The sequence below is a fragment of the Triticum aestivum genome, chromosome 4D, assembly GCF_018294505.1.
Source record: "Triticum aestivum cultivar Chinese Spring chromosome 4D, IWGSC CS RefSeq v2.1, whole genome shotgun sequence".
NCBI classification, from domain to species: domain Eukaryota; kingdom Viridiplantae; phylum Streptophyta; class Magnoliopsida; order Poales; family Poaceae; genus Triticum; species Triticum aestivum.
The window spans coordinates 98263488-98286873 of record NC_057805.1 but is presented as its reverse complement, the minus strand read 5'-3'; the positions used below and the strand labels follow the sequence as shown (position 1 = coordinate 98286873).

Sequence of the window (23386 nt, the reverse complement as noted above, 5' to 3'; positions counted from 1 at the left end):
ATGATCTTGCGTGTGCGTAGGAATTTTTTTGAAATTACTACGTTCCCCAACAGTGGCATCCGAGCCAGGTTTTATGCGTAGATGTCATATGCACGAGTAGAACACAAGTGAGTTGTGGGCGATATAAGTCATACTGCTTACCAGCATGTCATACTTTGGTTCGGCGGTATTGTTGGATGAAGCGGCCCGGACCGACATTACGCGTACGCTTACGCGAGACTGGTTCTACCGACGTGCTTTGCACACAGGTGGCTGGCGGGTGTCAGTTTCTCCAACTTTAGTTGAACCGAGTGTGGCTACGCCCGGTCCTTGCGAAGGTTAAAACAGCACCAACTTGACAAACTATCGTTGTGGTTTTGATGCGTAGGTAAGAACGGTTCTTGCTAAGCCCGTAGCAGCCACGTAAAATTTGCAACAACAAAGTAGAGGACGTCTAACTTGTTTTTGCAGGGCATGTTGTGATGTGATATGGTCAAGACATGATGCTAAATTTTATTGTATGAGATGATCATGTTTTGTAACCGAGTTATCGGCAACTGGCAGGAGCCATATGGTTGTCGCTTTATTGTATGCAATGCAATCGCCCTGTAATGCTTTACTTTATCACTAAGCGGTAGCGATAGTCGTAGAAGCATAAGATTGGCGAGACGACAACGATGCTACGATGAAGATCAAGGTGTCGCGCCGGTGACGATGGTGATCATGACGGTGCTTCGGAGATGGAGATCACAAGCACAAGATGATGATGGCCATATCATATCACTTATATTGATTGCATGTGATGTTTATCTTTTATGCATCTTATCTTGCTTTGATTGACGGTAGCATTATAAGATGATCCCTCACTAAATTATCAAGTATAAGTGTTCTCCCTGAGTATGCACCGTTGCGAAAGTTCTTCGTGCTGAGACACCACGTGATGATCGGGTGTGATAGGCTCTACGTTCAAATACAACGGGTGCAAAACAGTTGCACACGCGGAATACTCAGGTTAAGCTTGACGAGCCTAGCATATAACAGATATGGCCTCGGAACACGGAGACCGAAAGGTCGAGCGTGAATCATATAGTAGATATGATCAACATAGTGATGTTCACCATTGAAACTACTCCATCTCACGTGATCATCGGACATGGTTTAGTTGATATGGATCACGTGATCACTTAGAGGATTAGAGGGATGTCTATCTAAGTGGGAGTTCTTAAGTAATATGATTAATTGAACTTAAATTTATCATGAACTTAGTACCTGATAGTATCTTGCTTGTCTATGTTGATTGTAGATAGATGGCCCGTGCTGTTGTTCCATTGAATTTTAATGCGTTCCTTGAGAAAGCAAAGTTGAAAGATGATGGTAGCAATTATACGGACTGGGTCCGTAACTTGAGGATTATCATCATTGCTGCACAGAAGAATTATGTCCTGGAAGCACCGCTGGGTGCCAGGCCTGCTGCTCATGCAACTGACGGCGTTAAGAACGTCTGGCAGAGCAAAGCTAATGACTACTCGATAGTTCAATGTGCCATACTTTACGGCTTAGAACCGGGACTTCAACGACATTTTGAACGTCATGGAGCATATGAGATGTTCCAGGAGTTGAAGTTAATATTTCAAGCAAATGCCCGGATTGAGAGATATGAAGTCTCCAATAAGTTCTACAGCTGCAAGATGGAGGAGAATAGTTCTGTCAGTGAGCATATACTCAAGATGTCTGGGTACTACAATCACTTGATTCAACTGGGAGTTAATCTTCCGGATGATAGCGTCATTGACAGAATTCTCCAATCACTGCCACCAAGCTACAAGAGCTTCGTGATGAACTATAACATGCAAGGGATGGATAAGACGATTCCCGAGCTCTTCGCAATGCTAAAGGCTGCGGAGGTAGAAATCAAAAAGGAGCATCAAGTGTTGATGGTCAATAAGACCACCAGTTTCAAGAAAAAGGGCAAAGGGAAGAAGAAGGGGAACTTCAAGAAGAACAGCAAGCAAGTTGCTGTTCAGGAGAAGAAACCCAAGTCTGGACCTAAGCCTGAGACTGAGTGCTTCTACTACAAGCAGACTGGTCACTGGTAGCGGAACTGCCCCAAGTATTTGGCGAATAAGAAGGATGGCAAGGTGAACAAAGGTATATGTGATATACATGTTATTGATGTGTACCTTACTAATGCTCGCAGTAGCACCTGGGTATTTGATACTGGTTCTGTTGCTAATATTTGCAACTCGAAACAGGGGCTACGGATTAAGCGAAGATTGGCTAAGGACGAGGTGACGATGCGCGTGGGAAATGGTTCCAAAGTCGATGTGGTCGCGGTCGGCACGCTACCTCTACATCTACCTTCGGGATTAGTTTTAGACCTAAATAATTGTTATTTGGTGCCAGCGTTAAGCATGAACATTATATCTGGATCTTGTTTGATGCGAGACGGTTATTCATTTAAATCAGAGAATAATGGTTGTTCTATTTATATGAGTAATATCTTTTATGGTCATGCACCCTTGAAGAGTGGTCTATTTTTGTTGAATCTCGATAGTAGTGATACACATATTCATAATTGAAGCCAAAAGATGCAGAGTTGATAATGATAGTGCAACTTATTTGTGGCACTGCCGTTTAGGTCATATCGGTGTAAAGCGCATGAAGAAACTCCATACTGATGGACTTTTGGAACCACTTGATTATGAATCACTTGGTACTTGCGAACCGTGCCTCATGGGCAAGATGACTAAAACGCCGTTCTCCGGAACTATGGAGAGAGCAACAGATTTGTTGGAAATCATACATACAGATGTATGTGGTCCGATGAATGTTGAGGCTCGTGGCGGATATCGTTATTTTCTCACCTTCACAGATGATTTAAGCAGATATGGGTATATCTACTTAATGAAACATAAGTCTGAAACATTTGAAAAGTTCAAAGAATTTCAGAGTGAAGTTGAAAATCATCGTAACAAGAAAATAAAGTTTCTACGATCTGATCGTGGAGGAGAATATTTGAGTTATGAGTTTGGTCTTCATTTGAAACAATGCGGAATAGTTTCGCAACTCACGCCACCCGGAACACCACAGCGTAATGGTGTGTCCGAACGTCGTAATCGTACTCTACTAGATATGGTGCGATCTATGATGTCTCTTACTGATTTACCGCTATCGTTTTGGGGTTATGCTTTAGAGACGGCCGCATTCACGTTAAATAGGGCACCATCAAAATCCGTTGAGACGACGCCTTATGAACTGTGGTTTGGCAAGAAACCAAAGTTGTCGTTTCTTAAAGTTTGGGGCTGCGATGCTTATGTGAAAAAACTTCAACCTGATAAGGTCGAACCCAAATCGGAGAAATGTGTCTTCATAGGATACCCAAAGGAGACTGTTGGGTACACCTTCTATCACAGATCCGAAGGCAAGACTTTTGTTGCTAAATTCGGAATCTTTCTGGAGAAGGAGTTTCTCTCGAAAGAAGTGAGTGGGAGGAAAGTAGAACTTGATGAGGTAATTGTACCTGCTCCCTTATTGGAAAGTAGTTCATCGCAGAAACCGGTTTCTACGACGCCTACACCAATTAGTGAGGAAATTAATGATGATGATCATGGAACTTCAGATCAAGTTGTTACTGAACCTCGTAGGTCAACCAGAGTAAGATCCGCACCAGAGTGGTACGGTAATCCTGTTCTGGAGGTTATGCTACTAGACCATGACGAACCTACGAACTATGAAGAAGCGATGGTGAGCCCAGATTCCGCGAAATGGCTTGAGGCCATGAAATCTGAGATGGGATCCATGTATGAGAACAAAGTGTGGACTTTGGTTGACTTGCCCGATGATCGGCAAGCAATTGAGAATAAATGGATCTTCAAGAAGAAGACTGACGCTGACGGTAATGTTACTGTCTATAAAGCTCGACTTGTTGCAAAAGGTTTTCGACAAGTTCAAGGGATTGACTACGATGAGACCTTCTCACCCGTAGCGATGCTTAAGTCTGTCCGAATCATGTTAGCAATTGCCGCATTTTATGATTATGAAATTTGGCAAATGGATGTCAAAACTGCATTCCTGAATGGATTTCTGGAAGAAGAGTTGTATATGATGCAACCAGAAGGTTTTGTCGATCCAAAGGGAGCTAACAAAGTGTGCAAACTCCAGCGATCCATTTATGGACTGGTGCAAGCCTCTCGGAGTTGGAATAAACGCTTTGATAGTGTGATCAAAGCATTTGGTTTTGTACAGACTTTTGGAGAAGCCTGTATTTACAAGAAAGTGAGTGGGAGCTCTGTAGCATTTCTAATATTATATGTGGATGACATATTGCTGATTGGAAATGATATAGAATTTCTGAATAGCATAAAGGGATACTTGAATAAGAGTTTTTCAATGAAAGACCTCGGTGAAGCTGCGTATATATTGGGCATCAAGATCTATAGAGATAGATCAAGACACTTAATTGGACTTTCACAAAGCACATACCTTGACAAAGTTTTGAAGAAGTTCAAAATGGATCAAGCAAAGAAAGGGTTCTTGCCTGTGTTACAAGGTGTGAAGTTGAGTAAGACTCAATGCCCGACCACTGCAGAAGATAGAGAGAAAATGAAAGATGTTCCCTATGCTTCAGCCATAGGCTCTATCATGTATGCAATGCTGTGTACCAGACCTGATGTGTGCCTTGCTATAAGTCTAGCAGGGAGGTACCAAAGTAATCCAGGAGTGGATCACTGGACAGCGGTCAAGAACATCCTGAAATACCTGAAAAGGACTAAGGATATGTTTCTCGTTTATGGAGGTGACAAAGAGCTCATCGTAAATGGTTACGTTGATGCAAGCTTTGACACTGATCCGGACGATTCTAAATCGCAAACCGGATACGTGTTTACATTAAACGGTGGAGCTGTCAGTTGGTGCAGTTCTAAACAAAGCGTCGTGGCGGGATCTACATGTGAAGCGGAGTACATAGCTGCTTCGGAAGCAGCAAATGAAGGAGTCTGGATGAAGGAGTTCATATCCGATCTAGGTGTCATACCTAGTGCATCGGGTCCAATGAAAATCTTTTGTGACAATACTGGTGCAATTGCCTTGGCGAAGGAATCCAGATTTCACAAGAGAACCAAGCACATCAAGAGACGCTTCAATTCCATCCGGGATTTAGTCCAGGTGGGAGACATAGAAATTTGCAAGATACATACGGATCTGAATGTTGCAGACCCGTTGACTAAGCCTCTTCCACGAGCAAAACATGATCAGCACCAAGGCTCCATGGGTGTTAGAATCATTACTGTGTAATCTAGATTATTGACTCTAGTGCAAGTGGGAGACTGAAGGAAATATGCCCTAGAGGCAATAATAAAGTTATTATTTATTTCCTTATATCATGATAAATGTTTATTATTCATGCTAGAATTGTATTAACCGGAAACATAATACTTGTGTGAATACATAGACAAACAGAGTGTCACTAGTATGCCTCTACTTGACTAGCTCGTTGATCAAAGATGGTTATGTTTCCTAGCCATAGACATGAGTTGTCATTTGATTAACGGGATCACATCATTAGGAGAATGATGTGATTGACTTGACCCATTCCGTTAGCTTAGCACTCGATCGTTTAGTATGTTGCTATTGCTTTCTTCATGACTTATACATGTTCCTATGACTATGAGATTATGCAACTCCCGTTTACCGGAGGAACACTTTGTGTGCTACCAAACGTCACAACGTAACTGGGTGATTATAAAGGTGCTCTACAGGTGTCTCCGAAGGTACTTGTTGGGTTGGCGTATTTCGAGATTAGGATTTGTCACTCCGATTGTCGGAGAGGTATCTCTGGGCCCTCTCGGTAATGCACATCACTTAAGCCTTGCAAGCATTGCAACTAATGAGTTAGTTGTGGGATGATGTATTACGGAACGAGTAAAGAGACTTGCCGGTAACGAGATTGAACTAGGTATTGAGATATCGACGATCGAATCTCGGGCAAGTAACATACCGATGACAAAGGGAACAACGTATGTTGTTATGCGGTCTGACCGATAAAGATCTTCTTAGAATATGTGGGAGCCAATATGAGCATCCAGGTTCCGCTATTGGTTATTGACTGGAGACGTGTCTCGGTCATGTCTACATAGTTCTCGAACCCGTAGGGTCCGCACGCTTAACGTTTTGATGACAGTTATATTATGAGTTTATATGTTTTGATGTACCGAAGGTTGTTCGGAGTCCCGAATGTGATCACGGACATGACGAGGAGTCTCGAAATGGCCGAGACATGCAGATTGATATATTGGAAGCCTATATTTGAATATCAGAAGTGTTCCGGGTGAAATCGGGATTTTAGCGGAGTACTGAGGGGTTACTGGAACCCCACGGGGCCTTAATGGGCCATAGTGGGCCTTTGTGGAGAAGAGGAGAGGCGGCCAGGGCAGGGCCGCGCCCCCCTCCCCCACTAGTCCGAATAGGACAAGGAGAGGGGGCGGCGCCCCCCCTTTCCTTCCTCTCCTCCACCTCTTTCCCCTCCACTCCTAATCCAACTAGGAAAAGGGAGGGACTCCACCTGGCGCGCCCCTCCTGGCCGGCCGCACCTCCCCCCTTGCTCCTTTATATACGGGGGCAGGGGGCACCCTAGAGACACAACAATTGATCGTTTGATCTTTTAGCCGTGTGCGGTGCCCCCTCCACCATAGTCCACCTCGATAATATTGTAGCGGTGCTTAGGCGAAGCCCTGCGTCGGTAGAACATCATCATCGTCACCACGCCGTCGTGCTGACGAAACTCTCCCTCAACACTCGGCTGGATCGGAGTTCGAGGGACGTCATCGGGCTGAACGTGTGCTGAACTTGGAGGTGCCGTGCGTTCGGTACTTGATCGGTCGGATTGTGAAGACGTACGACTACATCAATCGCGTTGTGCTAACGCTTCCGCTTTCGGTCTATGAGGGTACATGGAAAACACTCTCCCCTCTCGTTGCTATGCATCACCATGATCTTGCGTGTGCGTAGGATTTTTTTTGAAATTACTATGTTCCCCAACAGACAGATGTAAAATTATTACAGTCATGCATGCGATTTGGTCGTCGAGGAATCGGTGGACCCATGATTAACCAGCTTATGATCCAGTTCACGCGATAAAAACTGTTCGTAATGATCTGCTGCTGCTTGAATTTCCAAAGCCAGTTCGAGGCGTCTTGGGTCTCCAATGGCGTCCTCCTGATGCGGGATGGATTAAGATCAATATGGATGGAGCAATAAACACTGAAGCTTCATGCGCGGGAGGAGGAGGTGTGGCGAGGTCTCATCTGTCGTTCATGGGAGCGTGGAGCAAACCTTTTCCGGGAGTGTCAGATCCTTTCGTTGCGGAAGTTCTGTCATTACGGGAAGGATTTATCTTTGCACAACTACATGGTTTCTCACACGTAGTGATGGAGGTGGATTGTTTAGAGGTTGTCAACCTCTGATCTTCCCGTGATAGTTCGAGGTCAATTGTCGCGCCTATCTTAGATGAAATTCGGGAGAAGTCTTTGTCCTTTATTTCCTTTTCGCTTAGGCATGTGTCCAGAGAGGTGAACACTTTGGCCGATCTGTGTGCCAAGAAGGCTTCCGCCTTATTGGTTTCGGAGTGCCGGCTTGAGGACTGCCCTCCTTTCCTAGTTAACAGCCTCAGGGCTGATTGTAATTACATGCTACTAAGTCAATAAAGCTCCCATAAGTTTCAGGCAAAAAAACCCTAGGGCCACCGGTACTGTACATAACCTGCCAAGTCTGGTGGCTAAAAAAACCCTGCCGAGTCCGGTCCGCCTTTTAGCCCAACCTCAACACCCCTTGGAAACCCAAATAGCCACCCACCCTATCCCCAATTTGATCGGCCCCGACCGCCAGTTCCCGCAAGAGCGCCAATGCCACTAGATCGCCTCCTACCACCACCTCCCTCTCTCATACGGCCACACACAGCCCCGGGAGCTCAAGCTCCCCGTCGAGCCATGGCGTTTTCAAAAAATATTTGGAAACTTTTCATTTGTTTTTCATGTTTTTAGATATTGTTTGGAATTTAACAAAATCAAAAGTTGTTTGCTTGAATAAAAATATACTTGTTTTTAACCGGTTCCTAGAGTGAACATACTTGCTACAGTGCATTAATCGATACACTACACACTACTAGTAAGGTACATGTGCATTGCATGCATGAGATTTGGTAATCAAATTATGAATAAATACCACACTATAGCATGTAAGCTTTGAGTCATATATGCATGATGTAGATGTTCGTTTAATTCTTATAGTTCATCTCATCCAAAATCAATTAGTTTTATAAAAAAATCTATTTTAAGATTCATGGAATTGTGCGTTGTAAAGCATAAAGTAAAAACAAAAAGTGACAATTCATTTAGAAAAAAAAGTTTGGGCAATTAAGATATGGAAGATTCTAGAACAAAGGAGAAGTGCTTGTGTTTTCAGGTTTGTGCATTATGCTTAAGTTCAACCATGGAGTTTCTAAATTGTACATGTGTGGCAGAATCTGGTGAAATGTAGATGATATCCAACAGTCAGTAATGCTCGAATTTGTCATCTCTTTACCGTCGGATTGGCTTCATCCAACGACCAACTTTTAAAGTTATTCGCACACTATATAGGGGTATAGAAATGGGCTGGCCCAGTCATGGCCTCCCCTATGTGGATCATTGAGATGAAACAATAAAGTGGGCGAGTTTTCTCCAAAAAAACCCGCGTCCTATAGGAGCTTCCTCGGTTTTTTTTTCTTTAAATTGTTTCGTTCCACATCGATGTTAGGATTTTCTTATGACCATTAATAACTAAGAAAATATATGTGAATGTGTAGCACACGACTGTTCTGATCCCGAGCTCGGGTGAACAGTAACATAATTTTTTCCTGAAAAATTCTGATTCTTTTGTGTGAAACATTGACAAATGTTTTGATAGCTTACAAAATTTCATCACCGGATGATATTCACGGAAAGTGGCAAAGAAAACAATATCGATGCTCCAAACTGTTATTTTCAAATGAATTTCGGAGCATCAATTTTTGGTTTTTTTGCGCCATTTTCCTCGAATGTCTTTTCAAGATGAAATTTTGCAAGCTATCAAAATTTTGGTCAATGTTTCACAAGAAGAAAATTAGATTTTTTTATTATTTTTCTGTTCGCCCTAGCTCGGGATTAGAATAACACTTTCATAAATGTGTATATCATCATTCTCTCTTTTCAAAAAGTTGTTATACACTATACACGTTGTATTCAGAAATAGAAACACCGGAGTCACTGACTAGTGGGGTTTGAGAGGGTTTCTGGACATTTGGGCCTTTTCCCAAGGCTCGGGAGCAATTTCCCTTCTCTTCCGGATGGCCTCTGCCGGATGATGTCGCCCTTGTCGATAAGGGAAGGAATGGCTCATGTCCCTTCTCAGTTTATGCTCGGAGGCGGTTGCAGATATGGTAATCTTGTTGATTTGGAGGATATGGCAAGTCCGTAATGAAATATATCATGGCAAGGAAGCCCCCCCCCCCCCCCCCCGGTGTTGGCCTCGGTCGAGTTCTTGGATAGCTACTACAAGTCTATCAACCTGGCGGGCAAGTTTACAGTGGAGGAGATCGTCAAAGGCAAGATGCCCTCGGCAGCCCCTGTGGTACCGCGCCAAAAACCTGGTGTGACTGTCATGCCATGGCCGGTTCCACCGCTGGGGTCCGTGGCCCTGTCTGTCGATGGCTCCTTCCACCCCGAGGATGGCTCTGCGGCGGTTGGAATGGTCCTAAGAAACCATGAGGGGGGCATCCTCTTTGCAGCATACAGATATGTGTTTCACTGCAATGACTCTCTTGAGGCGGAATTACACGCGATGATGCAAGGTATGGCGCTGGCTATCGAGCATTCCACGGCTCCGGTGATTCTTCAATCGGACTCTTCTGAAGCGTTGTCTTGCCTGGCTATGGAGGCCCTCCAACGTTCAGCTTATAGTCAATTGGTGTTGGAAATCAAGTACTTATCTGGTATTAGGGAGAATTCTCAGAAACTTAGTCATGTTCAAAATAGAGTGACCGATCGTTTGGCAAACTATAGCCGTACGGAGCGAGCTACCGCTGTGTGGCTAGGCTCAATTCCTCTTTGTATTGAGGATGTATGGCCTCTCGACTGTAACTCTATGAATTTGCAATAAAACTCCCTTTACCCTCGAAAAAAAAATCCCTTCTCTTCCGCCGTTCCTGCTCGACTCCACTCCAGTCCACAGAGAGCACGCGCTGCCCAAAACCCTCGTCCCCGCCGCGGCGCTTCCGGCGACGGCCATGGACACCCGGGTGCCGCCCGTTCCCATGGATCCGGCGACGGCGGAGAGGCTCCGGCGCGACGGCCATGACCCGGATGAGATGGAGGCCGTCTTCGCCCGCGTGCTCTCCCGGATCCACTTCGCCCTCCCGGACCAGTCCGTCTCCGTCGACGCTCGCCTCTTCGGTCTCCTCCCCCACGACTCGGTCGACTGCGTCAGCCGCCTCCCCGACGTGCTCCTCCGCAACATCGTCTCCCGCCTCCCCGTGAAGGACGGCGCGCGCACCGCCGCGCTCTCCCGGCGTTGGCGCGGGGTCTGGCGCTCGGCCCCGCTCGTCCTCGTCGACTCCCACATCCTCCCCGCAGGCACCGCGGCCGCGCGCGCTGACGCTCGTCGCGTCACCTCCGCCGTCTCCCGCATCCTAGACGCGCACCCGGGGCCCTTCCGCTGCGTCCACCTCACCAGCAGCCACATGGAAGACTTCCCTGGCCTGCTCGCGCGCTGGCTCCAGATCCTCGCCGTCAAGGGCATCCAGGATCTCGTCCTCGTCAACCGCCCTTGGGCGCTCGACTTCGTTATCCCCTCCACGTTCTTGGGCATGACCACCCTCACCCGCCTCTACCTCGGCCTCTGGAAGTTCCCCGACACGGCAGGCGTCAGGCGCTCCACCTGTTTCCCTAACCTCCTTGAGCTCGGCCTCTGCTGCGTCTTCATGGAGAGCAAGGATTTGGACTTCATCCTCGACAGGAGCCCCGTGCTGGAGAAGCTCTGTGTCCACGGGAATCTTTTCAAGCTTAGCCTCTGCCTTGTCAGCCAAAGCCTCCGTTGCGTGAAGATCACCGGGTCCTTCTTTGAAGAAATCGCTCTTGTGGACGCCCCATGCCTTGAGCGACTCATTCTAACAGGATGTTGGACACGCGGCGCGGTTTGCACCAAGGTGAAGATCGGTCATGCCCCCAAGCTGCACTCGTTGGGATACATGGATCCAGGAAGTCATGTCCTAGAGTTCGGCAACACCGTCATCAAGGTGCCTCATCTTTTCGATTTGATTTATTGTACATCATACCTAAATGATCAATGCATATGTTTGATCTTTCTTCTCTTGATTGACTGCACTGAAGGCTGGAACAAAGGTGAGCCCAAGCACCAAGGTACCAAGTGTGAGGATCCTGGCTTTGGAGGTGCGTTGTGGAGGCCGCAATGATGTCAAGATGATTCCGACTGTCCTCAGATGCTTTCCCAACGTTGAGACGCTCCACATCAAGGTGAAGCCCCTGATGCTTCTTTTGGCATTCATTTGCACCATCATGTACTAGCATCATATTGTGAATTGCTGCTGTTGCTGCATGATCCATCAACATCTGATAAACTTCATGTGCACTAACTTAATTATTTTTTTCAGTCTGAAGAAAGTGGCCAACCCTCTGGCAAGAACCTTAAGTTCTGGAATGAGTCCGGCACCATAGAATGCATCCGCTCGTGCATCAAGCTACTGGTTTTCCATGATTTCCGAGGGGATCGAAGTGAGCTTGCTTTCCTCAAATTCTTCTTTGAGGGCGCATTGGTGCTGAAGGAGGTGGTGTTAGTGTTGGCCAATGGAAGTTTCACCACAATGGAGGATATTCGTTCCAAAGTGAAGCCTCTGATGTCCATGAAACGGGCCAGGGACTCCTCAATCATGGTTGATACTAATGGACGTAGCATTGGGAACTTCAAGAGAGCATCCGACTTTTCTCTTCTCGACCCTTTCGGGGACTACTGAAGTCAAAGGTACATGTTTATTCATGGTCTCTACCTCTGGAAGTTGTTACGCTCTGTTGTCGCAGTATGGACATGCTCTGTTTTCAGCTTTTTGATGATCCACCCCGACTATTGTTTCTGGAAACATGGCTAGCTTAAGTGTTGAAGTTAACGGCGCTAGTACACGATTCTGGGAGGATACTTGGCTCGGTGAGACACCCTTGGCCATTCAATATCCGTCTTTATATCGTATTGTTCAACGACGTGAGGTGTTCGTTGCTACGGTGTTTCAATCCAACCCCCTTAATATTCAGTTCAGACGGTCGTTAGTGGGCAATCGCTGGGAAGATTGGCTCCGTCTAGTTCGGAGACTAATGGATGTCCATCTTTCTCAACAACCCGATGAATTGCGCTGGAAACTGACTAGGTCTGGAGTTTTCACGGTTAAATCAATGTATATTGATGTGATTAATTCGAGCTCCATTCCTACCTCCAAGCATGTTTGGGCTGTCAAAGTTCCTTTGAAAATAAAAGTGTTTATGTGGTTTGTCCATAAACAGGTTATTTTAACCAAGGATAACTTGATTAAGCGTAATTGGACAGGACCTACGAGGTGTAGCTTCTGTGATCGGGACGAGACGATCAAGCATCTCTTTTTTGATTGCCCGCTTGCCAGAGTACTTTGGCGGACGGTTCACATTGCTTTTAATATTACTCCACCGAATTCTGTCACCACGTTATTTGGGACATGGCTCACTGGGGTTGAGCCTGAATTAGCGAGACATATTCGTGTTGGAGTTTGTGCTTTGTTGTGGACTATCTGGACTTGCAGAAATGATTTGGTTTTTAACAGAACATCACGTATTCATTTTTTGCAGGTTATTTTCCGAGCCACGGCCATGATCCGTTCATGGTCGCTACTCACTCCGATGGTGGCCAGGGAGCATTTGGTTTCTGGATCTATCCGCTGGGAGATGGTAGCTCGGGATATCTTCAACCGGTTTGGATGGCGGTCATATAATAGGATAGGCAATTAGTTTACCTATCTATATTTAGCCAGCCGGATGTGGCGTCTTTTCTTGGCTAATCTGTGTGTCCAGCCTCTTTTGCTCTGTGTGAGCTGTCTTTTTATTACTTTTCAGTCGGAGACTTTGGAACCTTGTTGGAACCTTTTCTTTCGTTAATAAGATGGCCGTATGCATCACTCTGATGCAGAGGCCGAGGAGACCCCCCTTTTCGAGAAAAAGTGTTGAAGTTAATGGCTTAATGCTACCCTTTTCGATGATGCAAATGACTACCATTATGTGGTAAACACTGTTTTTTCTGCTGGCAATTACAGAGCGCCTATTGTACTTGTGTTAAATGTGATTTCATTATCTAGATTTGATCTGTTGAGGATGGTGTTACATTGCATAATTGCTGCTATAGGAATGTGGCTTGATGCTGGAGATTGGGGAGAATTACTGACATGTGAGTTAGTTCATCTTTTGATTTAGCAATCCCGTACTTGGAATATTTGTTCCAGCTGGCTGAAGATTTTGATGCTCTCAGATTGTGCCATTTTGTGTTCTGATTGATTTGCATAGATGTGCCGAGTCAATTATCACGGCAGCTCTGTATGCCCTCTCTGGTTCTTCAGTTGTGAAATTTGAATCCTCATTCGCAAGCTAATTTGGTTATTTTCGTGACGTGTTAAGGTGATGGTAACTTGAGCTGGATGGGCATGCGGCGTGCCAAAAAATGGTTTGTCCAGGCGGGCAAACTATGATATGCGCAGTTTTTTTTGTTTGTTTTGCGGGGAATGATATGTCCAGTCTTAATGCCATTTATTCTCAGATCTTCTCCACACGATGATAAAGTAGTTGTCGTTCCAGAGAGTACACAATTAGTCACAGCTCTTTATGGCCTCTCTGGTTCTTCAGTTGCGAAAAACGGAGGTTAGGAACAACATACATTGGTTTCACAGTTGCAGAAACTGGGATTGAACGAGAGGAAACTAAAAGCTGGTTGCAAGCATAGGCGTGACCAAACACATTCTGGGTTGCTAGGGATTGTGCTGGATGCTAGGGATTTCACAATTGTCTCGGCAGAAAATGCAGAATCTTAGTTGATCCTCCTGCGGTTCTTCCTGATCTGCCCGTTGGACCTTGTCAGCGGCGTGATGTCGCCCATCTTGACGATCCCCTCCACAAAGTCGTTGAAGAAGGTTGCGATGTACTTTCGCGGAAAAAAGTCTAAAATAAACCTTGAACTCGTAGATGAAAGCTAAATCAAACCCTGAACTTTCAATCCCTAAAATCAGCACACCGAACTCTTCGATCCCGGTCTACTTTGAACCTTGAGAGCGTTTTCAAACAGGGATTGTTGACATGGCGGGTTGAATCCCAGGATTGTTGACTGTGCACACGACTGGGCCCGCCCAACAGGCGCGAAGCGAGTTTTTTCTTTCTTTTTTGTTCAGTCTATTTTTTTTCCTTTTTTGTAATACGCGACGTGTAATAAAAATAGCCAGAAAAATAGTCAACAGTTGATTGCACAGGGGCGGCCCACCACATGACGAAGGGAGTTTTTATTTTTCGTTTATCATATCGCGCGACGTATAAAAATACACAGAAAAGGACAACCGGGAGAGAGTCGAACATGCAAGCTGATGCTGCTGAACTCGTCGCGCAAGCCACCAGAATAAATGGCTGCTATTGATTTAATGAGAGGCCCTAAGTATTTAATCACACCGTAAAGTCCAGATTAGCAAGAAACATTTTTTATGGCAAATAAATATCGAAAACATAAATAATTTGTGAAAACGAACAACTTTTGAAAACAAAATCGAAAATGTGAACACTTTTTTAAACATAATGCTTCTTGAAAAAATCGGAACAAATTTTGAAACCTGAACAAAATTCAAAATGCAAACACTTTCTATTTTTTTTTAAATGGGAGCAACTTTTGGAACCTGAACAGATGTGTGAGAAAAATGTTGAATACTCCCTTCGTAAAGAAATATAGTGATCTAAGCACTTTTATAATTCTTTACAGATGGAGTACTTCTTAAAAAATGAACAGCTTTTAAAAAATGGGAACACTTTTTGAAACATAATCATGTTTTGAAAAAATGGGAAGTAATTTTGAAACATGAAAAAAGGTCTGAACAATTGATATATTTTAAATGGGAGCAGCTTTTTAAAGAATGTAAAAAATGTTTGTATCGGTTGAGAAAATGTTTATTATCATTTAAAAAATGTTTAACATGTATTTGGCAAAATGTTACTGTATATTCAAAAAGTGTTGTAAACATGTATTTTAAAAACAATGTACATAATGTATTCAAAAAATGTCGAAAGTGCATCCAAAAAATGTTTCATGTGCATGTTAATGTATACAATATATTTGAAAAATGTCAAAAGCTTAACAATGTCAGAGTGTAACAATGTAATAATGTATTTGAAAAACGAAATATAACGAAGGGAAAAAGCCGAAGGAAACCAATGAATATAAAGAAAACGCAAAGGAAAAAAATAAAAGAAAATGAAAAAAATGAAAACCCATAGCAGAGCGGGCGCGCAAGCTACTGCTCTAATGGGCGGCCCAATTTAACTTGCCATGTCAGCGAATACCAGCGAAATAATCTCAAGGTTAAAAATAGACCGGGATCGAAGAGTTTGATGTGCTGATTTCAGAGATTGAAAGTTCAGGGTTTGATTTAGCTTTCATCTACAAGTTCAAGGTTTATTTTGGACTTTGTCCTACTTCCGCGCTCTGGCTGCGACGTACTTCCGGACCAGCCCGTTGAGCCGAGTGCGGTAGGCCTCTCTTGTGGCCAAGGTTCGTGCAGTAGTCATTCTCGAAGACGGTCGGGGTCAGGTTGTTGTTGCCGGAGCCGGCGGTGCGAGGACAGTCTGACTGGCGACTCCTGGCGAAGCCGACGTTGATGTCGGTGTTCTTCTAGATGTGATCCTGGAAGTTTGTGCAGCGTGCTAGGCCCATCGTGAGGGCTCCTGAAACAGGTGATAGGTCAGCTCAGATTACAGTTAGTTAAATAGTTACTCTTTTTCATTCCATCCATAACAATGTTTCACCAATTTTCTTGTTTGTATAGAAGCTAAATGTTTGTATAAAACTATGATAATTGAATCTAGAAAATACATATGTATAGTCATATTTATTTATTGAATATAAAAGAGCATAATATATGCTTAAATTTATTTATAGTTGCCAGGGTGGGAGGCCTTCTTCGTTGAGAACTATCTACTCCCTCCGTTCGGGTTTTTTGGGCCTCTTAGCAAACTAGCCACGGACTGAACTTTCCTCGATCGATGTGCGTGTTCACTTTCCTCGATCCCCTCTGCTGAACGCGCGCCGGTTGGCTGCAGTTTTTTGTGAGTCGATGCATGCACGCATAGAACCAGCTGTACGCAATAACTACCGCCTGTGGAGGTGCGCTGATTCGTTGCATGCAAAAGCAAAACCAGCAACCAGCTGCCATGACGCTTGGAAATAACTGCAGACTAATCTAATTGGTTGCAGTTATGCTCAGAAATCATGGATGCTTGCCAATAATATTCTCCCTTGGTACTCGAACTTTGGCTAGCAGGCCCAATAAACCCGGACGGAGGGAGTAGACATCTAAGGGGTTCCATTCTTAATGTACTCGAAGATGTATTTGTTGGACCTGAACGGATGATCCTCAGTTTTGTGTTGTTGTCTTACGTGCAACGGTTTCTCTGAAAGTAATACACATTGGTGGTTTCGTGGTATTCGTCATCTTTGCAGTAGCTTGCATGTACTTCTTATGAGTCTCCCTCGATGAATAAGTTAATGAGTGGGGCAGAATATTATTTGGTCCACCACATTACATCCTGGAGAAAGACATATGTGTAGTTATTTGCGGCGGGCGCAAGGAGCTAACAGACATAGACTTGTATGGAGATAAATAAGGGTTAATTAAGGCGAGTAACTAAAATTCTGAACATTTGAGAAAACTGAAATGGGGCCATGGGGGCCACGTCTACTGGATGCTAGACTACATCCATCCTTATCTGTGAAATACAAATGGTTCTTTTTATAGGGGCAATTAGAATAGTTCCTTGAACGGGGATTGCTAAATATAGCATCAGTCAAAAACATAACTAAGATCAACACGGAAAACATAATTAAGATCAACACCTGTTAAACAAAGTGTTGGTAATGTGTTTAAAAATGTATTTAATATTTTTGATATGGCTTAATAAATAAAATGTTAACCTAATAGTGAGAAAATATTGAATGCTCAAAGGAATGATGTTGATTTACAGAAGTATGTGTAAGATACATGAAGATTAAAAATGGTTGGAAAAGATACAGCTGCTAAATGTATTTTCCTTTGGAAAAAAGTGTTGAAATTTTAGTTAAAAATTGCTTTAGAAAAAATTTCAACAAAACCTTTAGGACAAGACAAGAAATGTACAAACTAGTGGTAACAAATGTTGCTTGCTCAAAGGAAAAATGTTGGTTTGGTAGTTAAGAAATGTATGTGTAGGACTTGATGAATGTAAATCAAGTAAATTAGGTGGATTTTTTTACAATTAAATTAAATTATTTTATTTTTTTGGAAAAAGTGTTGGTAACGTGTTATAACTATGTATTTGAAGAATGTTCATGATTTATCTAAATAAGAACCGGTCCACCTAGTGCTAAGGAAATGTTGGTGGCTTAATGCAAAGATGTTGTTATAGTGGTTAAGAAATGTATGTGCAATACACATGATTTTTTTAAAAGTTTAGGAAAAGGTATAATTGTTTTTTAGATTAAATATAATATAATAATCGTTAAAAGTATAATTTTGCGGTCTGGTCGCAGCACGCGGCTGCCCCTCAGCGCGCTCGCACGTGCCCATTGGGAGGCCCATCCAGCGAGTACCGTTCGCCGACCCCTTCAGAAGTTTTCGGGACATTGGGCCTGTTCCGGCTCAGGAGCAATTTCCCTTCTCTTCCGCCGCTCCTGCTCCACTCCACTCCACAGAGGACACGCGCCGCCCCAAAACCCTCATCCCCACCGCGGCGCTTCCGGCGACGGCCATGGACACCCGGGTGCCGCCCGTTCCCATGGATCCGGCGACGGCGGTGATGTTCCGGCTCGACGGCCAGGACCCGGACGAGATGGAAGCCCTCTTCGCCCGCGTGCTCTCCTACACCCACTACGCCCTCCCGGACCCGCCCGTCTCCGTCGACGCTCGCCTCTTCGGTCTCCTCCCCCACCACTCCGTCGACGGCTTCAGCCGCCTTCCCGACGTGCTCCTCCGCAACATCGTCTCTCGCCTCCCAGTCAAGGAAGGCGCGCGCACCGCGGTGCTCTCCCGGCGCTGGCGCGGGGTCTGGCGCTCTGCCCCGCTCGTCCTCGTCGATTCTCACATCCTCCCCGCAGCCGCAGCCACCGCGGCCGCGCGTGGCGACGCGCGGCGCATCACCTCTGCTGTGTCCCGCATCCTCGCCGCGCACCCGGGACCCTTCCGCTGCGTCCACCTCACCAGCAGCCACATGGAAGAGTTCCATGGCCTGCTCACGCGCTGGCTCCGCATCCTCGCCAACAAGGGGATCCAGGAACTCGTCCTCGTCAATCGCCCTTGGCCGCTCGACCTCGTTCTCCCCTCCACCTTCTTAGGCATGACCACCCTCACCCGCCTCTACCCCGGCCTCTGGAAGTTCCCCGACACGGCCGGCATCCCGAGCGCCACCTGTCTCCCTAACCTCCTTGAGCTCGGGCTCTGCAGCCTCATCATGGAGAGCAAGGATCTGGACTTCATCCTCGACAGGAGCCCCGTGCTGGAGACGCTTTATATCCATGGTAATCTTTTCAAGCTTAGTCTTCGCCTTGTCAGCCAAAGCCTCCGGTGCGTGAAGATCCTCATGTCCTCCTTTGAAGAAATCGCTGTGGTGGACGCCCCGCGCCTTGAGAGACTCATCCTAACAGGATGTTGGAGCCGCGGCGGGGTTTGCACCAAGGTGAAGATCGGTTATGCCCCCAAGTTGCACTCGTTGGGATACTTGGATTCAGGAAGTCATGACCTAGAGTTCGGCAACACCGTCATCAAGGTGCCACATTTTTTCCATTTGTTCCATTGGTGTACATGATACCAAAATGATCAATTTTTATGTGTGATCTTTCTTCTCTTAATTGAGTGCATTGAGGTTTCAATGGCAGGCTGGGACAAAGGTGAGCCCAAGCACCATGGTACCAAGTGTGAGGGTCCTGGCTTTGGAGGTGCGTTGTGGAGTCCGCAATGATGTCAAGATGATCCCGACTGTCCTCAGATGCTTTCCCAATGTTGAGACGCTCCACATCATGGTGAAGCCCCTGATGCTTCTTTTGGCATTCATTTGCACCATAATGTACTAGCATCATACTGTGAATTGCTGCTATTGTATCAGGATCCATCAACATCTGATGAACTTCATGTGCACTAACTTAATTATTTTTTCAGTCTGGAAAAACTGGTCAACCCTCTGGCAAGCACAACCTCAAGTTCTGGAATGAGTCTGGTACCATAGAATGCATCAGCTCGCGCATCAACCTGCTGGTTTTCCATGATTTCCGAGGGGATCGGAGTGAGCTTGCTTTTCTCAAGTTTTTCTTTGAGAGTGCGCTGGTGCTGAAGCATGTGGTGATAGTGTTGGCCAATGCATGGTTCACTTCGATGGAGGATATGCATTCCAAAGTGAATCCTCTGCGGTCCATGAAACGGGCCAGTGCAGGCTCCAAAATCATGGTCACTGGGTGTTCTGATGCTGAAGATGGTGGCATGGGGAACTTCAAGAGAGCACCGGGTAGTTCTATTGGCGACCCTTTCGTGAACTTCTGAAGTGAAAGGTGCATGTTTACTTTATCTTTACTAGCTCTGGAAGTTGTTGTGTTCTGTAGTCGCAGTTTGGACATGCACTATTTTCAGAGTTTTTTGTATGATCCGCACGGACTCTTGTTTCTGCGAACATGATTTGTTACCGTCTTCGTTGATGCAAATGGCTACCATTCTGTCGGAAATGCTGTTTTTTCAGTTGGCAATTGCGGAGCACCTATTGCGCTTGTGTTAAATTTGATTTAATTAGGTAGATTTGGTCTGATGAGAATTACATTGCACGATGTTGATGCTATTCATATGAGGCTTGATGTTGGGGGCCGGGGATAGTAGTAACAGCTGGCAGATGATTTTGATGCTCTCAGATTGTGCCCTTTTGTGTTCTGTTCTGATTGATTTGCGTAGATGTGCCAAGTCAATTATTGGCGCAGCTATTTATGGCCCATCTGGTTCTTCAGTTGCGAAAATTCGAATCACCATTTGCAAGCCAATTTGGTTATTTTCGCAACGTGCTAAGGTAATACTAGTAACTTGAGCTACAAGGGCATGCCTAAGAATAGTTAGTGTGTCCAGGCGGCCAAACTTTGCTGCTGCTAGCCTCCATTTATTCTATGATCTTCTGCACGCAATGATAAAGTAGCTGTCGTTCCAGAGGGTCACAGCTTCTTCATGGCCTATGATTATATGGTTCTTCAGTTGCGAAAAATAAGGTTATCTTGTTGTCGTGCTGTAGGCTTTTCAGTTTTCACCAATAATTTCTGACTATAGAGACGGGGTAGACCTTTTATTAATCCACCAGGCACAACGTACATTGATTTCACAATTGCATAAACAGAGTCGAACGAGAGGAAACCACAAGCTTGCTTGCAAGCATGGGCGCGACCAAACACATCCTGGATTGCTACGGATTGTGCTGCATTTCTAGGGATTTCACAACTGTCTGCGCAGAAAGTGGAGGATCTTTTCTTAGTTGATCCTCCTGCAGTTCTTCCTGATCTGTCCGTTGGATCCCGTCAGCGGCGTGATGTCCCCCATCTTGACCATCCCCACCACGAAGTCCTTGAAGAAGGTGCTCTGGCTGCCGATGTACTGCCGGACCAGCGCGTCAGCGGCGCCGCCATTGAAGAGCTCCTGGTCCGAGTGCAGGATGCCCCTCTTCTGGACGAGATTCTTGTAGTAGTCGTTCTCGAAGGTGGTCGGGGTCTGCAGGTCCAGTGGCGCCAGGTTGTTGTCGCCGGAGCCGGCGGTACGAGGGCAGCCTGACTGGCGGCTCCTGGCGAAGCCGGAGTCGATGTTTGTGTCGTTGTAGATGTGGTCCCGGAAGAATGTGCAGCGTGCTTGGCCGATCGTGTGGGCTCCTGGAACAAGTGATGGGTCGCGTCAGGTTACCGTTAAATGGTTACTCTTTTTCTTTCCATCGGTAACAATCATTCACCAACTTCCGTAATTGGCGCTTTTACGTATTTTAAGTGATCACGGAGCAGATCAATTTTTGTTTTTGTTTTGAGAAAGATCAGTTTTTGCTGTTGTTATCTATAGTAGTCTTACAGAGCAAATTTTCCAGAGGTTCAGGTCAATGGTAATTAGTTACTACCAACTTTCTAATTCACCACTTGTAAAGTCTATTTGGTTAATCCTGAGAAAAGGTCTTATGTAGAAGTTTTTAGCTTTCGAGTCAAAACGTGGCTATCAGTTCCGTTGGTTGATCCGAGCTGTTTTGCAGCTACCAAAGCTACCTTGAGAAATTAACAGTGTGGAGAAGTAGTCATTTTTTTTACCTTGCTTCAGGAAAGGAAAATATATATTACGTGATCACGACTTATGTTGGTTATTAAGACTTCTTTTTAGGGGAATGTTGGTTATTAAGACTGCAACAGTATTTCAAGTTCAATGATGGAGTGGGAACAGAAACATATCGATGTTATGTTGTAATTTTTTTTCTTCTGAAAGTTCCAGTAAAAAGAGATTAATATGCAAGATATTTGTTGTTCATTTGGCGGTTAACGTGCATTTGCATGTGCTAAGTGTGTAGTACTACCTGAGAGGGCGACCATGTCTTTCTGGGAGAGCCCCTGCGCGGCGAAGAGCGACGTAAGGTTTGCGAGCCCCGATGTCGGTGGTGGGATGTTGTTCTCGGCGCCGTTGAAGCTCGCCGTCGTCGAGTCCCTCCGTCCCATCTTCACCTCCCAACTCGGGCCACCCAGCTACACGTACACAACGCATGTCACGGTAGTGTTAGACTTTGTTGAAGAATACGTAGTACAAGCTATAGCTAAGCACGGCTTTATATGCATGGATACTTACCAAGACGACGCTCTCCTCGGCGGCGATGGCGAGGATGTCGGCACAGGAGACGACGCCGGGACACTCCTTCTCGACGGCCGTCTTGATGGCGTCGATGACGTCGAACCCCCTGACGGAGTTCTTGTTGGGCTTGGCGTTCTTCTCGCCGCTCAGGCCCGGGGCGTCGTCCAGCAGCAGCGAGGCGTCGCAGCCCTGGACGAAGCAGTCGTGGAAGAAGAGGCGGACGATGGAGGCGCCCACGCGCCGCTCCCTGGCGATCGCCGGCCGCAGCGCCGAGCGCACGGCTTTGAGCATGCCCGGGCACGAGCGGGAGTAGAAGCCCGACGACAGCTGCGCCGACGCGCCGCCGGCGACCACCGCAAGGATGAGCGAGACCAGGACGACAATGGCGCGCGCCGCCATGATCGATCTATGGGTTTACGTTGCTGATGATCGATCGAGTCAAGTGTGTTATCTAGCTAGTAGCTAGCTAGATAGATAGTGGCTTGAGAGCTTGTTTGCTGGATGGTGGAGGAATGCCGGGCGGCCGGTATTTATAGGAGGGAAAGCCTAGCTCACGCCGCCGGCCATGATTATACTAGCTAGGAGTACTAGTCTGCCATCGTATATTATTAGATTGCATCATCGTCTTCACCAACTCCGGTGGACTTTGAGAGTTGATCCAAACGGGCGCGCGCATTAGAATAACGCGTTTCGCACGGTGCTAGCTACATCGATCCGGCCGTGTAGCTGGTAGAGTATACGTAACGTCGTAGCTCGTGAAAAACGAACATTTTTTGGTGTAGAAAAGCTGCCTGCCGACACTGTGCAATCGAGACGGTTAAGTAAAGAATCATGGCAATCATGCTTGCATGGATGACTCCGTATCCTCATGTTGCTTTCCTGTGCTACTGAAAACTACCGACTGCCTTCCGCTACCGACTGTGTGTTTGCTAGCTACTCTACATAGCATCTCCGAGTCAAATCTAGATCATTTTTTGTAACACTGACATGGACTTTAAGGCGACACTTTGGCACAGGAAGAGTACATTAGCACGCTGATGATTTTCTTAATTAAATTAATTTTTGCATCACCGTTCCGCTACCCAACAAATGTCAAGGAAATTATCCACGTCTCGATCAGTATGTAGCTACTGCCTACCGGTACATGGTCATGAAAGAGATGATGATCCGACCATCCTGCTGAATTTTCTCATATTTTTTTTTCAAGTTTCGAGGACATACAGGCGGACCCGGTCTCCGGCGGTATTATTTGGC

At 45.7% G+C, this 23386-nt stretch overlaps 3 protein-coding genes across 3 annotated transcripts; 2 read left to right on the top strand and 1 right to left on the bottom strand.

The window, feature by feature from the left end:
- The first annotated feature begins 10153 nt into the window (after positions 1-10153).
- Positions 10154-13309, top strand: LOC123096474 (F-box/LRR-repeat protein 13). The gene is made up of 4 exons (XM_044518217.1): positions 10154-11284; positions 11379-11522; positions 11660-12027; positions 12876-13309. The coding sequence occupies exons 1-3, from the start codon at positions 10277-10279 to the stop codon at positions 12017-12019; spliced, it is 1512 nt and encodes a 503-aa protein (XP_044374152.1). The 5' UTR covers positions 10154-10276; the 3' UTR covers positions 12020-12027; positions 12876-13309.
- Positions 13310-17935: 4626 nt separating this feature from the next.
- LOC123099734 (putative F-box/FBD/LRR-repeat protein At5g44950) lies at positions 17936-20010 on the top strand. Its single transcript, XM_044521836.1, has 4 exons — positions 17936-18816; positions 18895-19064; positions 19174-19317; positions 19454-20010. Exons 1-4 carry the CDS (start codon positions 18051-18053, stop codon positions 19829-19831), a joined length of 1458 nt encoding a protein of 485 aa, XP_044377771.1. The 5' UTR covers positions 17936-18050; the 3' UTR covers positions 19832-20010.
- A 570-nt stretch (positions 20011-20580) lies between these two features.
- On the bottom strand, positions 20581-22776 carry LOC123099733 (peroxidase 4). The gene is made up of 3 exons (XM_044521835.1): positions 22130-22776; positions 21864-22029; positions 20581-21183 (listed from the first exon to the last, which is right to left on the bottom strand). The coding sequence occupies exons 1-3, from the start codon at positions 22529-22531 to the stop codon at positions 20792-20794; spliced, it is 960 nt and encodes a 319-aa protein (XP_044377770.1). The 5' UTR covers positions 22532-22776; the 3' UTR covers positions 20581-20791.
- Positions 22777-23386: the final 610 nt, after the last annotated feature.